Source organism: Mytilus galloprovincialis, chromosome 5 (genome assembly GCF_965363235.1).
Source record: "Mytilus galloprovincialis chromosome 5, xbMytGall1.hap1.1, whole genome shotgun sequence".
NCBI lineage: Eukaryota > Metazoa > Mollusca > Bivalvia > Mytilida > Mytilidae > Mytilus > Mytilus galloprovincialis.
The window spans coordinates 4,807,673-4,827,830 of NC_134842.1; the positions used below are offsets into that span (position 1 = coordinate 4,807,673).

General features: G+C 31.3%; 1 protein-coding gene across 1 annotated transcript in view; it reads right to left on the minus strand.

The window, feature by feature from the left end:
* Positions 1-18,121, minus strand: part of LOC143074996 (uncharacterized) — a 53,983-nt gene extending 35,862 nt beyond the window's left edge. Inside the window, exon 1 of the mRNA XM_076250217.1 lies at positions 17,772-18,121. Coding sequence (XP_076106332.1) covers positions 17,772-17,960 — 189 coding nt within the window. The 5' untranslated portion in view covers positions 17,961-18,121. The remainder of the gene's footprint in view (positions 1-17,771) is intronic.
* Positions 18,122-20,158: the final 2,037 nt, after the last annotated feature.

Consider the following 20,158-nt stretch of genomic DNA (forward strand, 5'->3'; position numbering starts at 1 on the left):
GCCAATGTAACAACTTTCCACTAAAGGTGTATTAGCTTTAGTTTAAAACATATAAGCTGAGCATGACTTCTGAGGATTGATCCATATATCTATATTATGCCGGCGTCACACATTGGCATATAGACCGGCGTGCATCAAAACATACAGAGAAAATTGACAAAGTAGGTATACATAAGTTGCACGCCAGTGGAACGCTAAGCAATCGTTAAACGCACTTTGCATAAGTTTGAAGTACGTCAAAATACAAAGGTATATGCTTGGTGAAAATTAAAAATTTCAGATTATGACAAAATTATGGATTATACAGGGAAAACACCATTTTGTGTTTAGACTCTAAACAAAATGATAGAATTGTAAAGTAAATTAGGAAGAGATAGCTTTCAGACAATATATGCTTTGAGAATATCAAAAGAAAAGATAGGGTCAACGTACGTTTTTTCAGGCTAAAATACAAAATAGGAAAATTCCATGTAGATTCCTTCAGAAAATGCACTGATTAAGAGTTACTTCCCCTTAAAATGCCAGTTTTAAAATATATAAAAACAACAAAAAAATTATCTACACTCGTAAATTAATATTTTTTAGTTATATTCTTATGAATTGTTTTTTTTTAAATGAAAATTCACTTTAAATATCTGCATCAACTTTTGCTATCTTGATATAAAATCTGGACCTTAGGTTCTTTGTTTTTTACAATCCAAGACAGCGGAAGACACCCATACCACCTTAAAGCGCTATAGATAAGTTTGAGACACATTTAAGGCATGTTGTAAAGCCTTCAAGATCGTTCAACTTTATCTCCAAGACTGAGCAGGTGTGTTTGTAACAAACAGTTGCACCCCATTATAGAACGTCCAAGATATATAACCGGAACGCGTCTCAAATATGTTCAAGAGGTATTTTTCATACGCAGCATGCATTCCATCTACGTACGACACATGTACCGCAACATATGTTACTTGAACGCCCGATATACTCTAAGGTACTCTTCTCGTATGCCCAATAGAAGCTTAAAGCTTGTTGTGCATACGATACAGATATGATTGACAGGTTGAATGCATCGAAAATTACTATAGCGTATTGGCAGCGTACATGATTTGTTACCATGCCCGTCGTACGTCAAAGCTATACGCTGATGTGTGATGCAGGTATTATGTAGGAATTAGTAAATTATTCCTCAGAAGTTAGTCAAAACTGATACAATTGTACAAATATGGTAAAAACCTAAATGAACAAACAAAAGTATAATGGTTAAAAATATAAGAACTTATTTTTTTTCTATGCTACAAATTGTAGTATCATGCTATGTTCTGTGATAGTATTTACAAGTGTGTAAATTTATACCCATAATTTATTGAAAAAAATATCTTTAAATTTCTTTGACATTTTTTCTTTGTTTATAAGAAGCCAAGAATTTCAGTAGTTTGTCAACATTAATCCTTTATGCTTCATAACAAATAATAGCACTTAAATATTGTCAAATTCCACAACTATTTACTGCCTTGTTCAATTTATTTCTTTCCAAATTTCAGACCATAAAAAGCTATAGAGTTAGTGATAATCCTTTGTATATGAACATGTATAAAGGTGAAAGTTCTCAGTGTTGTGATGAATGTTAAACAACCTATATCTACTACAGGGCAAATAAAGCTAAGTTTGAACATCAAAATTTATGAATTAAGAAAACATAAAAACATTCCAAAACTTCTAATGTCAACAAATAGGTCAACGAATGGAGTGATTTATGTTGTCCTTTAAAACAAATTTTATTAATGAAATAAGTTGGTCATGTTAAAGTCTGACATTGAAATTAGAGAAAATGTCAGGACTAAGACTCAAATCAAACATTTAAATTAAACCTGAAACACAAAAATAATTAAATATCTTCAACTGTAGAACCTAATCATATAAAACAAACCTGAAGAAGTACATACTATATAGGCTATGAATCAGGTCGCAATTGGTAATTAAATAATAAATTAAAGACTTAAACAAATATTTTCGAAAAAAAATAATTTCATAAAATTACAACATATTATTATTATAACATATATAAGTCATAGAGCAAACTAAACAAAAATGTGTTCAAAGTACACGGATGCCCCACTCGCACTATCCTTTTCCATGTTCCATGGACTGTGAAATTCGGTAATAATCTAATTTGGCATTTAAATTAGAAAGATTATACTATAGAGAACATAAGAACTAAGTTTCAAGTTGATTGGACTTCAATTTCATCAAAAACTACCTTGACCAAAAACTTTTACCTGAAACTCCCACTTTCATTTTCTATGTTCAGTGGACCATGAAATTGGGGTCAAAGGTCTAATTTGGCTTTAAAATTAGAAAGATCATATCATAAGCAACAAGTGTACTAAGTTTCAAGTTGGTTGGACTTCAGCTTCATCAAAAACTACCTTGACCAAAAACTTTAACCTGAAACTCCCACTTTCATTTTCTATGTTCAGTGGACCGTGAAATTGGGGTCAAAAGTCTAATTTGGTTTTAAAATTAGAAAGATCTTATCATTAGCAACAAGTGTACCAAGTTTCAAGTTGATTGGACTTCAGCTTCATCAAAAACTACCTTGACCAAAAACTTTAAGCTGAACCGACCCACAGACGTACAAACGAACAGAGCCACAGACCAGAAAACATAATGCCCCTCTACTATCGTAGGTGGGGCATAAAAAGTATCTCCTAATATTTTTTCCACTTGTAAAAACATCACCTTCTTCACAACTTTGGTAAGAGCAAAGCTTAAATTAAGTTTTTATAATAGTATAGGCGTCTTGTGTGAATTCAAGTATACATTACTGACTGACGTTGGTAATAAAAGTTAAACCTAAGACGATATGAAAATATGAATTCAAACAAATTCTTATAAAAAAGGAAAGTGTATTCACCATTTACAGAAATTCCTCAATTAAAATTAAATGACCTGTGAAAATTGGCTTCCCTATGTGATTTGAGTTATCATTTTAGTTATTTTGTGAAAAGATGGAAAAGTCATGCATCAGTTCGTTTGATTTCTAAATATGGACGTCTTCTTTTATGTACAAAACCGACAACAAAACGGGTGAATGATGACAAATATCCCATTCATATTTCTTAAAGAGGTTATCACTACATTCCCATTCACCGAATCACTCGATTCAAATCTGTTCAATATCAAAGTTTTCACACAATGAATAAGGTTACATTTAATTTCCTTTTTTCTCCTATAGACGAGATCTATCTGATACTGCTGTGGATTTCTAACCCCAATAATAAACACAGATCAATTCATAATTCTGGTGTGTTAATAACATTCAGTCTCGGTTGGTGTAGCAAACATTATAGCGGAATCTTAATCAGTTGATAGAACTACGTTGTAATGGAGCCGTCCTGCTTAATTCAAATTCTTTATCACAATTTTATCCTTTCAAATAAGTTTACACTAGGTTTTATATTATCGGTAAATGAATTTGTAGATGCATGTATACGTACACCTTGGAGAAAGTTCAAGTAAAAGTATTTATGAATGAATTTTATCTTTAATTTCCCTTAGGCTGCTTGTGACAATTGGAATGTCATGGTACGCTTACAACAGGCACTAAAAGATTGTCATATTGGTCATGAACATGTGAAAAGCAGTTGGTAACTCAAAAACCAGACATTTGCTACTATTGTTGAAGGCTGTATATATAACTCTTAATCATTTTTTGGTTCATTTGCGTCATTGGGTTTCTGTCTCATCAACAATATAGCCTCACATCTCTTTCTTTCACATAAATAAACAATCATCAACAGAAGATGGATACTGATTAGTTAAAATTGGCAAAAGCTTAAGATTAAAAGTTGAAATGTATTATAAATATCAAAGAACTACAATGGACGTCAACTAAATGTTAAAGCTGGTTGTGAAATGTTAATGATTATTATTTATATTCTTGTAAATGGAATCATAATTACACAATAAATCAATTGTAAATGCGAAAAAAATATGTTAGTTTTGACCAATTTCTATTAATGCATCAAATTGCTTATTTTTTAACTCCTACTGGGCTTCCACTAACACAAATATTTTTACCACTTTATCATATTTGGTCGATGATTAGAGTCAATTCAGAATAAATAAGGTTTATCACTCCCTAAATAACTGTCAATCATACAGTGTTGGGTATGACCTTAAATAACCTACTCAAATTCTCAAACATCCTTTAACAAACACAGTTCTTTTCTGTGTAAATAAACATTTATGTGATAGGGTTATCACTTGAGTTTAGATACAAGTTACCTATCATGTATAAAAGATACATGGCATTCTATTGGTTGTATGGAGTTTCTCAGCAACAAAAGCATCCAATCAAATACACTTATCTATAAATTGTATGGCTGTAGTACTACTCCTACTAATCCTGATGGTAGCTGAATGAAATATAAAATGTTTCATTCATGACTTCATATTAAAAGTTTATTCAACCTACATGACCTATATTCTAACCTTTTTGAGAAAGTGACACACTTCTTCTTGTTAACTTTGACGAAACATCATCAAGTCTTGGATGCTATGATGCTCATATATAAGGAAGTCTTGATGGCAAATTATACCTCTGAGATATATGAGGGAAGTATAGATGGCAAATAAAAAACGATCGCCAATGAGACAACTCTCCACAAAAGACCAAATGACACAGAAGTTTACAGTTAACTGTAGGTCCCCGTACGACCTTAACAACTGTAGGTCCCTGTACGACCTTAACAACAATGACCAAAACCCATACCACATAGTCAGCTATAAAAGGCCCTGAAATGACAATGTTAAACAACTCAAACGAGAAAACATACAGCCTAATTTATGTACACAAATGAACAAAATACAAATATGTAACACATAAAGAAACAACAGCCACTGAATTAAATGCTAATTCTTGAAATGGTGGTTTCAAATGCTCAGAGTATACATCAATTGTTTATCATTTTTATGGTCAAAGCTAAAAAAATACTAACAGCAATTCATGATTGTTAATTTTAAGATGTTTAGGAAAAGTGACTGAACTTTACAAGTAATAAATTGCAAAACATAAAATCTGCAGTAGTGAGCATTACATAACCTCAAAAGTCCTTTAAACAGGTCAAATTAAATAGAAAATTATTTTGCACTTTTTTTTCAAAGGTTTTCCTTATTTTTTAAAATATAATTTCACTAAACAGCTGTCAACTATCCAAAACATGTTTTGTTAGTTTACCTCCCCTTATTAACACAGAAATGTACAGTAATTAGTGTTTCACAGGTGGCCATAAAAGGCAACAATGGATGATTATTTTAATGACGGACATTTCTTACATTCCACGCCACTAATTTGAAGATTTCAACACTTTTTTTACAAATATGAACAAATACTATTCAATCTTCCTTCTCAGTGTTGTTCACCCATTAAATAAATTAGGTTTGTGGAGCCTTGATCTTTACCATTGTAATGTAGGACCCGGTAAACACTTAAAAAAGAAATCGTTCCTGATAACAGATAGTCTACTTCAAGTCGCAGTTATCATAATCAAACAAGGCCGAAACAGATAGGTTAAACCGCAGAAAGTCACACGTACAACATTTAGAACAACTTCGTAAAGAAACAAAATATGAGAATAATTTTAGAGAGACAAATTTGTTGATACTCCTTATATATTATTGTAAATACTAATGGTAAAAAAAGAAAGTGGGTTTGTCAGAAAACAAGGTTAACCAAATTAAAAATTATCATTTTATTCTTAAAATAAAGGATAACTGTCTGAATTTTGAATGACAGTCTAAATACAGAAAGACAGACATATATAACTGTTCACTCTTCCTTAGGCTATTGAGGGCATGGCATAAACAATATAAACTTTTGACACAGAAAAAAGTCTTGCCTGTATGTAATTTCAATTTTAAATGTATTAGCAAATGTTGAAACTGTTGAATGTAATTCAAACTACATGCAAAAGTTCCAGAGTCAATGATTTATAACTAAAGAACTAAATAATCTTCATACAAATAAGATGTGAAAATGTTAATACGTTTTGACCATCACAGTTGACCAATCATAAGTAGTTCACTTTAACCCTCTCAGACCATGATCACAAACTTTAAGGGGGTTCCATTGGGGGTCTCATTGGGGGGGGGGGGGGGGGGGGGGGGGGGGGGGTTCTGATCCTGGATCCTGGTCTGTGCTTTTTGTTTTGACATATTCCTGTATCCAGCTTACACTATGTACCATTTTCTTTTCATTCCAGACTAAGGATTTTCTTACTCCAGACATAGATTACCTTGGCCATATTTGGCACAACTTTTTGGAATTTTGGATCCTCAACATGCTCAATGCTCTTCAACTTTGTAATTGTTTGGCTTTATAAATTTTTCAATTTGAGGGTCACTGATGAGTCTAATGTAGACAAAACACGCATACTAAATTATAATCCTGGTACTTTTGATAACTCTTCAAAAGTAATTATTACCAAAATTTAAGCATATTCTAGATTTCTTTTCCTTCCTTTTGAGGCCCAAATAATACAATTGCAAATATCAAAGGTAAACATCTGAGTCAGCCTTTTCCCGCCATTTTTTAGAAATTAAATATCTCAAAAAAGGAGCTCCATAGATAATCTATGAATAGTTATAGCTTTTATTGTTCCAACTTATGAAATCAATTATAAATTCTTAATTTGTTAGATTTCACCAAAGTACATGAAGACCATAAGTCTCATGTGAGGGCTTCATTGAAGTGGGACATAAAATGTTATTAGACTGCAGTGGTATTACAATTTAAACCAGACTATAGAGGACTGCAGTTTTTAATCAGTGTGATCTATTTTCACAAATAAATGTAAATTATACATAAATATTACAGACAGCCTTCAAAATAATATATTGCATACAAAATGATATATATAATTAATATTCTTATTACCGTGCAGTTGTTCAAAAATTCATAAAGGGTGACTTACAAAAAAGGTATAAACATCAAAAGCCTTTAACATGTTTAAAGAAAACTACAAGTATTAGATGTGAAAATAAATTCACATTATCATGAAAAAATAGCATTAAGTTTACAATGAATATATATGAAAGGTCTGTATACGTGCAAGATAGCGCCAATAATTGAGGGTTTAAAACATTTTCTCTTTCCTAACTATTACTTAACTTCCATTCTTTAAAATCTGTTCATTCATTCATAATAGTCAACATTTCAAACAATTTTTTTATCAGGGTGTAGTTGTCTCCCCTGATGTTTGTCTGGACTATTTATTCTATGTTAATCAAAAGATTCAACATTCAAGTTTAAATATTATTAACATCTTGTTTAAATAAAGTCAAGGGCAAGCAAACAACGTAGTTTATAATAATGCAACTGTTTCACATACTTCTATTACAGACTGTACTTATATCCAAATATGTACTTTGTTATAATTCTCTTCACATCATCAAAAGAGATATTTAAATAACACTGCAGCCTTAAGAATTTCACAAATAGGACCATATACCATTATTAAGTTTTATCCTGCAATCAGCCAACTATGGTACAATTATTTTACACATCTATATAGACAAATATTTTTTTGTGTTTTTCATAAAAAATAAATTTTGATAAATTCTGAAGAAAAATAATCAAATTATCATTGATCATTCGATAATTTGGAACACAATTTAAAATTCCTCAGTATTTAACATGTTTAAATGCTCTAAAAAGACTAAAATTAGAAGGACTTATGCATAGCTAGAACCCAGACATGAATAATTTCAACTTCAATTATTGCCATTGGTATTTAGATCTCTATAATAACATATATTTGAACAAAAGGCCTGGACGGAAGCCAAATATTCAGCGCCCTTACAAGTACCAGACATCACTGGACACAGTACACATAAACTGAATTTGGGTATTGTCCAATACTTTTATTTCTTTTTCTTTCAAAATTAACAAATTTTCAAACAATTCTTCAAGAAGAGATTTAATTCCTCAAAACATGGAAGGCATATGTATTATATACTATGGTCTGGTTTATTTTTTAATGGATGTATTTAAACTGGGTTAACAGGACACAGGTATCTATACTTGGAAGTTATACAGTTTATCAACAGTCAAATACTTTAAATATTGCTATTCTTCATCAAAAAGTTTACTTTAGGGCTATAGCTAGTTATAACTCTAACAGTTCACACAACATGACCCATGTTGGTGGTCTTACATATTTCAAAGTCTATCCAAATTATTTTTGCAAAGAATTTCTCTCAAGCTCAGGGGATCTTAAAACTTGCAGTGACAGGAGTTTTTTGCTCCATGTTGAAGGCCTCATTGTGACTTTGAGATGAAGAACAGCAACATTCTTTTGGTTTAAGTGAGTATTTGGCTGTGCACCTATACTGATTTGGTGTATTTGGCTGTGCACCTATACTGATTTGGTGTCATGGATGGACAACCCACACCACTTTATTTTTTTCTGTTATAAGTTACATTAAACACTTTAATTGTCTGGAAGTATTTTTTTTAAATATCAATTATTAATAACTTTATATTATTTGATATTATTTTGATTTTTATAATTTATGCATTCCACAGCTGACAATTCATAATAAACAGGCTGCTGTTCAGAAAAGAATATAACAGCTTAAACTTACTTAGTTGTATAATATCTAATTATAGATTTTAAAAATGTGATTATGTACTGAAAAACCTACAATGACAAAAAAAAATGTATCCTTAAATAGAACATAAGTGGTGAAATTTGAGTTAAAATTAACAAATTGTTGACAACTTATAATGTTCATCAGAATAATTAAGTTTGAAATATGTTATTCCATGATAAGATTCTTGTAGATAGATTTCACTCCTAAAATATAAAAATATTAGCAATCTGATTAAAGGAAGTCCAAATGCATATGTATGTGGCCTATATACTGTTAATTCAGATATTTTTGTGATGATTTGAATATTGTGAAAAAATGCCACAGGGTTATAATCACAATAATTTAATCTCGAATTTTGAAACTTTTTATATGAATCAAACAAGATTTTCCTCAATATTGCAAAATTTAAAATTGCATTTTAGTCTTAAATGACAATAATTGCACTCAATAGTTTCTCATTTAAAAAGGACCTGTGACCTTTAAAACCCAAGTCAGTTGGTAAACGTATCCCTGTCGAGATTTCTTTAAGATGACCTCAGGTGAGTGAGTAAATTTTAAGACGGACCTTAATTATGATCTAAGAACTACTCTCCTTAGTGGCAGTCCCAATATACATGCTTGGCATATAAGTATTTGTTGCATTTATTTTACTTTATCTTAGTATCTTACCATTGCAATATTTTTAATTTGTAATGGGTTTTTTTTATAGAAATATTTTCCCCTGTTTGACAGAAATATTTCTTTTACTGAAAGGGCAATTATTCCTTTTTGAATTTCTGATAAAATCGTCATTAATTAGCAAGATTGAAGGTTAAAGATGGAACATTTATTCCTTTTCTCATTAGGTATAACCATACAAAAACCTGAGCCCTACACCCATCCAAACCCTCGATCTGTATTGCATTTAAATTGTGCTGACTGGAAGGTTTATTTTACCATCCAAAGTTCAATAACAATATACTGAATACACTCCTATAAAATACTTGGACAATTCTATCAGATCAAAAGCTGAGACATGTACTTGTATAAAACCTATAGCCTTCTCAACACAAAAACAAATTGGATTTCTACTTCTTTGATCTTATTGCTATTTGTTAAGTCTTATTTAATCTTTGTGTACAAAAACATACCAGTTTCTCTTAATACAAATCTCCAAATCAATCGTAGACAAGCTGCCATCTTAATGTTCAATCAGCCCCGCCAACATCAAACGAGTTATAGGCAAATGAGGAGGTGTATTTATTACCATATCAAAGTAAATGAGGTGAAAGTAAAATCTTAACAAATAGCTTACGTCGATTTATAAAATTATAGACTATATATATATATATAAATGGTTGTATGTACTGGGACACAGACTAAATGGTCCAATGTACCAGAACAGAGCTTAAATAAAATCTTAACAAATAGCTTACGTCCGATTAATAAAGTTATAGACTAAATGGTCGTATGTACTAGGGCACACTTATGTCCCTAGTTATATATGTTATAGACTAAATGGTCCAATGTACTGGGGCACAGCTCAATACCTTTAATCTATATATGTTATAGACTAAATGGTACAATGTACTGGGACACACTCACTCTGCTAACGTAAGCTTACATCTCAATCTATATAGTTATAAACTAAATGGTCCAATGTACTCAGGGCACAGCTAAAGAAAAATCTTAGCAAATAACTTATGTCCAACCTATATAGTTGTTAAATGACAGTTGTTAAACCATGGTAAACCTAAATCCAAGATTGGAGCAATTCTATGACCAAGTAAAAATCATGGTGAACTTTTATCCAAGACTGGACCAACTCTATAACAGGTTGTTAAACAATAGTGACCTAAATCCTACACTGGAGCAACACTATGACCAAATAAAAACCATGTTGACCTAAAACCTAGATTGGATATAAACTCTGGTTGTAAAATCGGTGACCTTAATCGTAGACTGAACCAACTTTCCATTTGAATTCTACTTGTTATTCATAAATGCAGTGTATTACACATCAGTAATTCAAATCTGTACCAGAACATTTATCTTTCTTAAACTGAACTTCTTTTAATGGCAGAGAATTTTCAATTTTCGACTTTCACACACTTTGTCCAAGAAAACAGTTAGTTCTCCCGATTCTTTCACCCACAATATATAATGTTATTCTGATTTCTATAAATCTCTTTGTAACTCAAATCAACATTAAAATGATTTATGTCGCCAAATGAAACAAAAATGAAGGATTTGAATAAAATTATCATTTGTGGGAGCCACACAGAAGAATGATATTCGATTCATATTTATATTATATTAGGATTACAATACTGTTCATTCATCAGATCACATCAAACCTGTATACAAAGTTCACTTGTTGTTAGGTACAACCCAAACACGCTTACCATGCTCATTCTTATAAAAATCAGCTTCATATAAATTGGCATTTTTATGCTATGTCTCAATGCAACCAAACATTTCCCATTGATATAAATACAAGCAAGGGAATGTATTGAAATGCCAACATGAACATTTCAGTAAAAGAAAAAAACCAGGTCAGATTATTTGATCAATTGTTGGTGTTTTAACGCCACTTGCAGCACTATATCATCATGATCATGTATAGTGTGGTGGTATCATCATGATCATGTATAGTGTGGTGGTATCATCACGATCATGTATAGTGTGGTGGTATCATCATGATCATGTATAGTGTGGTGGTATCATCATGATCATGTATAGTGTGGTGGTATCATCATGATCATGTATAGTGTGGTGGTATCATCATGATCATGTATAGTGTGGTGGTATCATCACGATCATGTATAGTGTGGTGGTATCATCATGATCATGTATAGTGTGGTGGTATCATCATGATCATGTATAGTGTGGTGGTATCATCATGATCATGTATAGTGTGGTGGTATCATCATGATCATGTATAGTGTGGTGGTCAAGTTTTATTGTTGAAGGAAGATGTGCCTGTAGAGAACTTTAACTTGTAATTCATTTGGCCACCCAGTCCGCTAGAAATACAGGAATGGTTTCATTGGCAACTTGCATCTTCATTTTCAAAATTTTCAAACTTCGATCATTTTTAAATTTCTCATGTTTATATTGATAATTTATTTTTATGATATGATTTTGCACAATCAGGTTTCTTCTTCTAAGTGATGACAATTAAATTTTTTAATTCAAAGAGCTCAAAGGGGCCACCAACTCAAAAGTGGTAATTATGAGTGGCTAAATTGGAGTTAAGGAAATAATGATACTAATAAATGAGGTATTGGCACTTAATTGGTGTTTGTATATCACATTAGCAGGAAAGTAAAGCTATAAGGTATTTTTATTTATTGAGTAATATTTTTATTATATCTATTTTTATTTTAGAAGACAATTGATAATTTTTTAATAAGAACTCTTATAGTGTTTTTCATATAATTAGTACTATCATTTTATATTTTTACAAATATTTTTTTTTGAAAGCGATTTTAAAAAAGTAATTTATTAGATTTTTAACTCTAGAAATATTTTACAAATTTAACATGCAGTTTATTGTAAATATGTACATGTATGCTTTTAAAGTGTCTCATAAGTCAAATGTTTGGCTGGGCATTGATTGAATTTTAAAGATGTTACTTAATTTACTTGTATATATGTACTGTATCAATCGATGTGTGACACTCATATAAAATGTATATTTACTTATTTATTTATTTATTTATTATTATCTATTTATCATTTAATAAAGGTGTTATATTTTGCCTGGTATTTACTGTTGACTTTTCCAAAGATGAGTAATTCTAATGAATTCATTATTCTGTTTTTATTATGTTGTTTAATTGCTGTCCAATCGCTGACATTCCCTACATATGTTTTCTGTTGGAAAACTCCTTCTTACAAACGAATACATTCTTTTCATTTACCATGTTTAAAGCATGTTGAGTTGTAATAAATAATACAAAAAAGTTTTTTTTAAATTTTCTTATTCTATTTTCATAGTCTTGTGATGATTTGTTCAACCTTCCTTTTGGTCATAATCATAATTTTCAATATGTTCTTAAATTAAATATTTTAACATACGAAAAATAACCAACAAATTGAAACAGCGAAAATGAAACAAACAGTACAAATTAATCTGTGCAAAGTAGGGTATGTATGTAAAACATCATGTATCAATGTTAACTTTCAAAATAATATAAAAATGACATATTATGATGCATATTACAAATAGCATAGTAAAATTCTACAACCAGGTCAGTTACAAACTAAATATTTCAATATCTACGTTGTACTTTTATGTTTACAATGATGTAGCATTATTCGTACACCGATTGGTGTAAAATCTATTTGACGAACAAAATATTAGGCCTGAGTATTTCTGAAGTAGTCACTCTACCTCTGTTCATGAGATGCTCTTCTAGTGTTGGGAAATTAACGAACAAAGAAGTTTATCTTTAGAATGTTATCGTGTTTACATAAGAAATCAGGCTAAGATAACCTGGGATGATATATCTCTATTAAATATGATATTTACAGATATGATATAGACATAATAGATATAAAATCTATTTCAAGTAGAGTCATTATATTTTAATACAATCCTCCTTCAAATGATCAAAGCAATCCAAAAGAAGCGGGATATCTTGTAGTATAGCTGTAAAAAGGCTTGGTCGGTGCTGTGTGGCACACAATGTGGTATGGCGGTTAGAATGCTTTCATGACGGTGCTGTGTGGCACACTACATGGAATGGTGGTTTAAAGGCTTAGTCTATGCTATGTGGCACACTAGGTAGTATAGCGGTTATAAGGCTTGGTCTGTGCTGTGTGGCACACTATGTGGTATATTGGTCAAAAGGCTGTGTGGCAGACTACGTGGTAAAGCAGTTAGAAGGCTTGATCGGTGCTGTGTAGCACTCTACCTAGTATAGTAGTTAGGGGGCTAGGTCGGTGCTGTGTGGCACTTCAAGTGGTATAGCAGTTAGACGGCTTGATCAGTGTTGTGTGGCACCTTATGTGATATAGCAGTTAGAAGGCTTGGTTGGTGTTGTGTGGCACACTTTGTGGTATAGTGGTTAGAAGGCTTGGTTGGTGTTGTGTTGCACGCTTTGTGGAATAGTGGTTAGAAGGCTTGGTTGGTGCTGTGTGGCAAATCTTCTCATTGTATCACAAATAAAAACTAATTTTTATGTATCAGAATCGAAGGCAAATGAGACAAATTTAGTAAAAATATTAGTCAACCTGTTGATCATAATAAAGAACACCTTAGTTTTTGAATTTTTTATTAAAGTAAATCTTAACCTTGATAATGACCATTGAATAACTTAACAGGATCCCAAGGTTTAATGAAGTGAATATTGTATGACACCTGGACATATTCATGATATTGTTAAGTTTTACAAAGATTAAAAATATAATGTAAAGCTAGAGAGAAACAGTCTGTATGATGCCAGTATTCCAACTTCTCTAAGCTTTTATCATCTGTATTGAAACAGGTATTTCAAATGCAGAGAATTTATTTTTGTGGACTTCATAGGTTATAAAGAAAAACCATGAATAAGAACTCAATAAAATACATATTGCAAATTAATATACTGATAGGAACATTAAATAGGGAACATACAAAAATGGCATTTCTTTTCACCACCAGAAATTTGAATTCATTGAAGACAATATGTGTTCACATGATGTCAGAACATAAATTTAAATTTATACTATGTACATGATGTATATAAGATATTTGCACTTGTAGTAGTTTTTTTGTAAGTTCCTACATTTGCCAATACTTCTCCTGGTTGTAAAACAATAATTCTTATAATAAATCTTGCCATTGTACTTGAAAACAAATTACAAGGGAATCTATTAAATTAGATTGAGAAGAACATACACTATTATTCTCAATAAAGGCAGGATATATAGGTAATAAAAGAATGGAATCCAGCTGGGGTATAATTAATAAATGTAAGAAAGTTTATCTTTTATTACTGATGTTCTCTTTTCTTGTATCATTCATAAAAGAACAAAATTAAAGGAAATATAGAATAGATCTCGACTTATTATATTACCTTTACAAATAATTAAGAATTAATTTTTAGATTTACATGACTAAACCATAACCAACAAAATAATATATCAACTAAACAAGGGGGATAACTCATGAAAATAACCAATTATTTCAGTTCTGGGATCTTTAGGGGATATACATGAATATACATCTTTTGTAATTTTGTCTTAAACATGCTCAAACTGAAACGAAAAATCATTCAAATTACCAGTAAGTTGAACCAGTTTGACTAAAACTTATTTCAATACTTTTGCGTGACTGTATTTATGCATCCCGTCATACTTTGAACGACAAAATTATTTCATGTCTACCTGTGCGAATTTCAAACGCGCAATGTTCACCAGTACTCAAAACCCTCCTTCCTTGATGGGTGCATTTTACATAGACAAATAAAATCGTATAATATAATCAAAATGAGGATGTTAATTTGATGTATGCCTTTTTATGCTTCTTCGTTACATTTGTTGTTTTTATAGTGATTAAGATGATAACACAATGTTGACTGCTGTACCCCTATTTTTGACATTTTTACCTATTGTGTCTGTTTGTTTTGTTCACGCATCGGTGACAATATAATGGAATTTGATGCGACTGTCATACAAGTGAGAGGTTTAGCTAGCTATAAAACCAGGTTCAATCCACCATTTTCTACATTTGAAAATGCCTGTACCAAGTCAGGAATATGACAGTTCTTGTCCATTCATTTTTGATGCGTTTTGTTATTTGATTTTGCCATGTGATTATGGACTTTCCGAATTGATTTTCCTCTGAGTTCAGTATTTTTGTGATTTTACTTTTTAGTGATAAATACAAAATTGCAAGTCTGTGTTACCATGGTTACCAAATGGTTAGATACTTTTAGTCTCCTTTATTTTTAATATTTCTTTGCTACTTTAAAAGTCAAAACAAGCACGGAAGGTTACCTATATCTGTGTTAACACCTACATGTACTACATATGTCAAAACAAGCACAGAAGGTTACCTAAATATCTGTGTTAACACCTACATGTACTACATATGAGTTCTGACAAATAGTTATCACACCACATCTTCTTATTTAGTATATTGAGTAATTCATTGCCTTATCAAAAGTCGCAACAAGGCATCAGCCCATTTTTTCTTGCCACTTTGAAAATCTACTTTTTGTTCCCAATCTAAAAGCTTGTCAAAGTTTTTATTATCTAAATACAATTTTCTGTAATAAACTTTTTGTTTATTTCAAAACCTTTCAAACACATACATTCATGATATAAAAAAAAATACGACTGCACATCAGTTCCTACGGTGAATGCAGGTGATAAAGTTAGCATTAATTTGGCAAGCGATTTAATACAAAATCGTATCCTTCGCGTTGCTTTATCATTTTCTTTGATAATCTTTTTTTTGTCAGAACTTCAGAAAGACATATCAAAGAATCTCTACTTGCAAACCCATAAATATATTGTTTGCAGCTCAGTAAATCATTATAACATTATACTATAGTATCATTAATTTCATAACAAACTTATCATTCATATTAGAATTTTAAAAGGCAGTAATTTCAATTCAGTCTATCAACATAAAAAATCGTGTATTGGTATTTTCCCGTATTACAAAAAGGTCAAGTAATCTGATCTTCAAAGCTTTTCACTACCTGTATGATAGCTTTAAAAAAAGACTTAAATTAAATTTTTACGACACATGACTTTTACATTTACGGAGGTAAAGAATTTAATATGTATAAAAGTGGTTTAGGAAGACACATGACTTTTACGGAGGTAAAGAATTTAATATGTATAAAAGTGGTTTGGTAAGACATCTGATTCATTAAAAGATTTTGTACAAGCCCGTGGAGATATTATCGTAACTTCAAACGTTTGTATATCTAACACAAGGTGTACAGCGTAGATATGATAAACTACTAAATCTCCACTAAGGTCGTGAACTTTGTATCATAAAACCGTTTATGTCTCTCATTGTGGCCCAGTTTTATATTTGGTCACATTTTCAATGTTTTTAATATTTTATTATTTACAATATAACTGATAATTCCTTAACACTGATTAATTCATAAGCAAAAAAAATCTCAATTAAAATGTGCATCAGTACTGCTTAAAAGGTTGGGCACCTTTTTATTTTCACAAGAATTAATTGTCCACAAGTTTACAATGTAATAATTTCCCAAAAAAGAATAAATTCTTTGTAGCAACTTATTTTTCTTGATTGGACAATTCTTGGTGTTCTTCATACAGTAGGTACATATATCTTGTAAGGACTGATTTAAATATAAGACTAAGAGTGAAGAAAAAATACTTTTTATTATTTCTTCTAGTCAGAATAACATACGCAACACAGCCTCCAGCACATGGTGGCCTTGTGGCAGTCACCGGGTTAAACCAAAGACTTTAATAATGCCATAATTTTAAAATACCTGCTTAGTCTACAGAAGATTTTGATTGATTGATCGTTGGTTGCTTTTTAAAGTACAGTGGCAGAATTTTTAGATTGGGGCTGTATGTTTCATTGAAAAACTTGTTTCAATCTATTAAACGTCTATTGTAATTTGACTATATATTCTCCAAAATTGTATGTTTCCTCCTTTTAATAACAAGAAACTGTATGAAATTGGATTGTGGGAAGCTGTGAGGATTTTCCCTAAACAAAACTTTTTTCAACAAATACATCTTTCATTTGATTTTTTTCTTATACTTTTTTTCATGTACATCATTGTCTTATGCAGGAATGCAATTATGTACTGAGAAACAAACAATCAACTGTTCATTTAGAGATCATTAATATTAACTTAGACATGGATTATTTAATTGACAAGGTAATTAAATTATTACCTTAGGGCATAATAAACATTCATGTGTTTTGTTGTAAACAATAGCACCTGGGATGGATTAATTACTTTCCCAATACACAAATTCTTTCGTATTACATCTGTTTATTTAATTGTTAATCTGCAATTAACAGAGTCGACTTGTTTATAATTAATCATTGATAAACAACGCCACCCGCATTGCAAAATATAATACTACACACAACACACTTGACAGAAATATATACACCAGGTGATTGGGGTACACAGGTAAAAACCTACCTGTAATATGTTGCCCTCTGCGCTGACCGTCGATCCTGCTGCACTAAAATGCCCTACAATCTTTTCTATTTCTGTTTTATACTCTCCATTCTTTGTAATTTTGTGCATCACTATTTCTAATACGGCCTTTTCTTTACAATGAACCAACGACCACAAAACATTCATTATCAATAAACTTCCAAATATCATCGTGAAATCCTTTCCTTCTTTCGCCGAGACATATTTCTGGTGTTAAATCCCAAACACTAAAAAAAATCAAACGTAAAATGTTGGAAATGAAAACTTTTACAACTATCCTACTCCACAACTAAAGGTTATGGCGGCATGCATCAAAGAGTTTCAGTATATACCACGTGACTGACAGTGTTTTCCACGCCTACAAAGTTATTTTTATCACATAGTTTTCCTGGACGGACGTACAAGAAAAAGGCTTTCTTTGACGTCCGCAATAACATTTACAATTTCTGAATTATAGCATTTGTTTTAAACTATTTATAGGTGTTCATTTCCTTGCATTAGAAAAATACAACTGAACAATTATTTTAAGCGAATCGAATAACTGATTGCCGTTTTAAAACAAGGTAAATAAATGATCACATCTATAGAATACATTTCATTATAATGTCTATTGAATATTTTAATTATCATCAAAATACTTTGAATTGCATTTCTAATATATAAGAATGAAAGAACCATTTAAATTTTTACATCCCACCGAAAAATGGCAAGTTTTCCCTTTAGAAATTCAGATGAAGACCCGATTCATACCCGTAGACCAGGGGGGGGGGGGGGGGTCGGGGGGTTACGAACCCTTGAAATCAAATAAGCACTGTTAAAGTCAACGTTTTGTTCAAATTGTGACTGTTAAAGTCGAGTTCATGAGTCCAACGAACCCCCAGCCACCCTTGGAAATTCCTGGCTGATTAATACCAGAGACATATATACACATGTGTATATATATGTCTCTGTCATGTCTGTTAATACGTTAAAATATTTCAGAAAAGATTGATTCATAGATAGATTGGTTGCTGAACGTCCAATGGCAAAATTTCATCCGATAATAGATTGACAATGTATGCAGTAATTAAGTATGTTTTGTGAAGTATGAATTAAGGATTTTTTCGACAGTAAGGGAGCTACCATTTGATTTTTATGGGGGGGGGCTAGGATGAAAAATTTTGTCCTGCCTTTTTTTTTAGTTGTAATCTCTGTCCTGCCTTTTTATTTTTCACTCTAATCAGTACTGCCTTTTTTTTTTTAGTTTATCCTGACTTTTTTTTACCTAAATTGTCGTCCTGACTTTTTTTTTTTGCAAGTGTCACATCCTGCCTTTTTTTTTTACTCAAAACTTCTGTCCTGCCTATTTTTTTCAAATTTCATCCTAGCCCCCCCCCCCCCCCATAAAAATCAAATGGTAGCTCCCTAACTAGACACCGGCTAATGGTATTATAGTAAGGAGTCCGAATTTTTGCAAAAGACCACCAACTAACCATTCATAACGTTTTTCACGTCATATCTAACACACAGGCATGTTGAGAACTGACAAATCCTTAGCAGAAAAATGAAAAACCAAGCAAGGAAAATCAACGGTCAATAAAACACAACATAGAACTGTAATCAAAAATAGTTCATGAATCGTGACAAAATTACAGGTGGTCCATATATACCTAAAACGAAAACACTGAGCAGAACTTTTAAACACGCATATATTTTGAGTTTTTTTACATATTCTTTGAATACGTATTTTGATATCTTAATAGATTTTTCAATGACAGGAGCATTAACTCCATGCTCAGATTAAACTTATATAATATGTATTATCTTACCCATACAGTTCTTTGATCACACATTTGAATTCATTAAAAATGCATTAAGTGGTTTTCAAAAAGGATATTTAACACATAAACGCGTAAAATAAGAGATTAAATTTTCAAATTATCCAGTTGGAGACAAAATACATTTATGCTTAAGATACAGGATCTATATAATGCATATGTATGAAACACATTTACTTTTTAATAGGTGCATTAAAACATAGAGGTTTTTTGGTGTGTTTGTAAAAGACATCCTTAAAGCTACTGCGATCCTTAAAACAATAAATATGAACCAATATAAACTGAATGGGCATTGTCCAAATTCAAACAACACTATGGCAAACATAGACGACACAAAGGCCAATAATGGATAACATGTAATGATCAAATACCGACAACACGGAAAACACAATGACAAAATGCAATTAAACAACGCCATTACCAAGCATGGACACAACCAGGACCAAATACAGACGGCACTATGAACAAATGCAGACAACACCAGGACCAAATGCAGACAACACCATGACAAAATACAGACAACACCATGACAAAATGCAGACAATACCATGA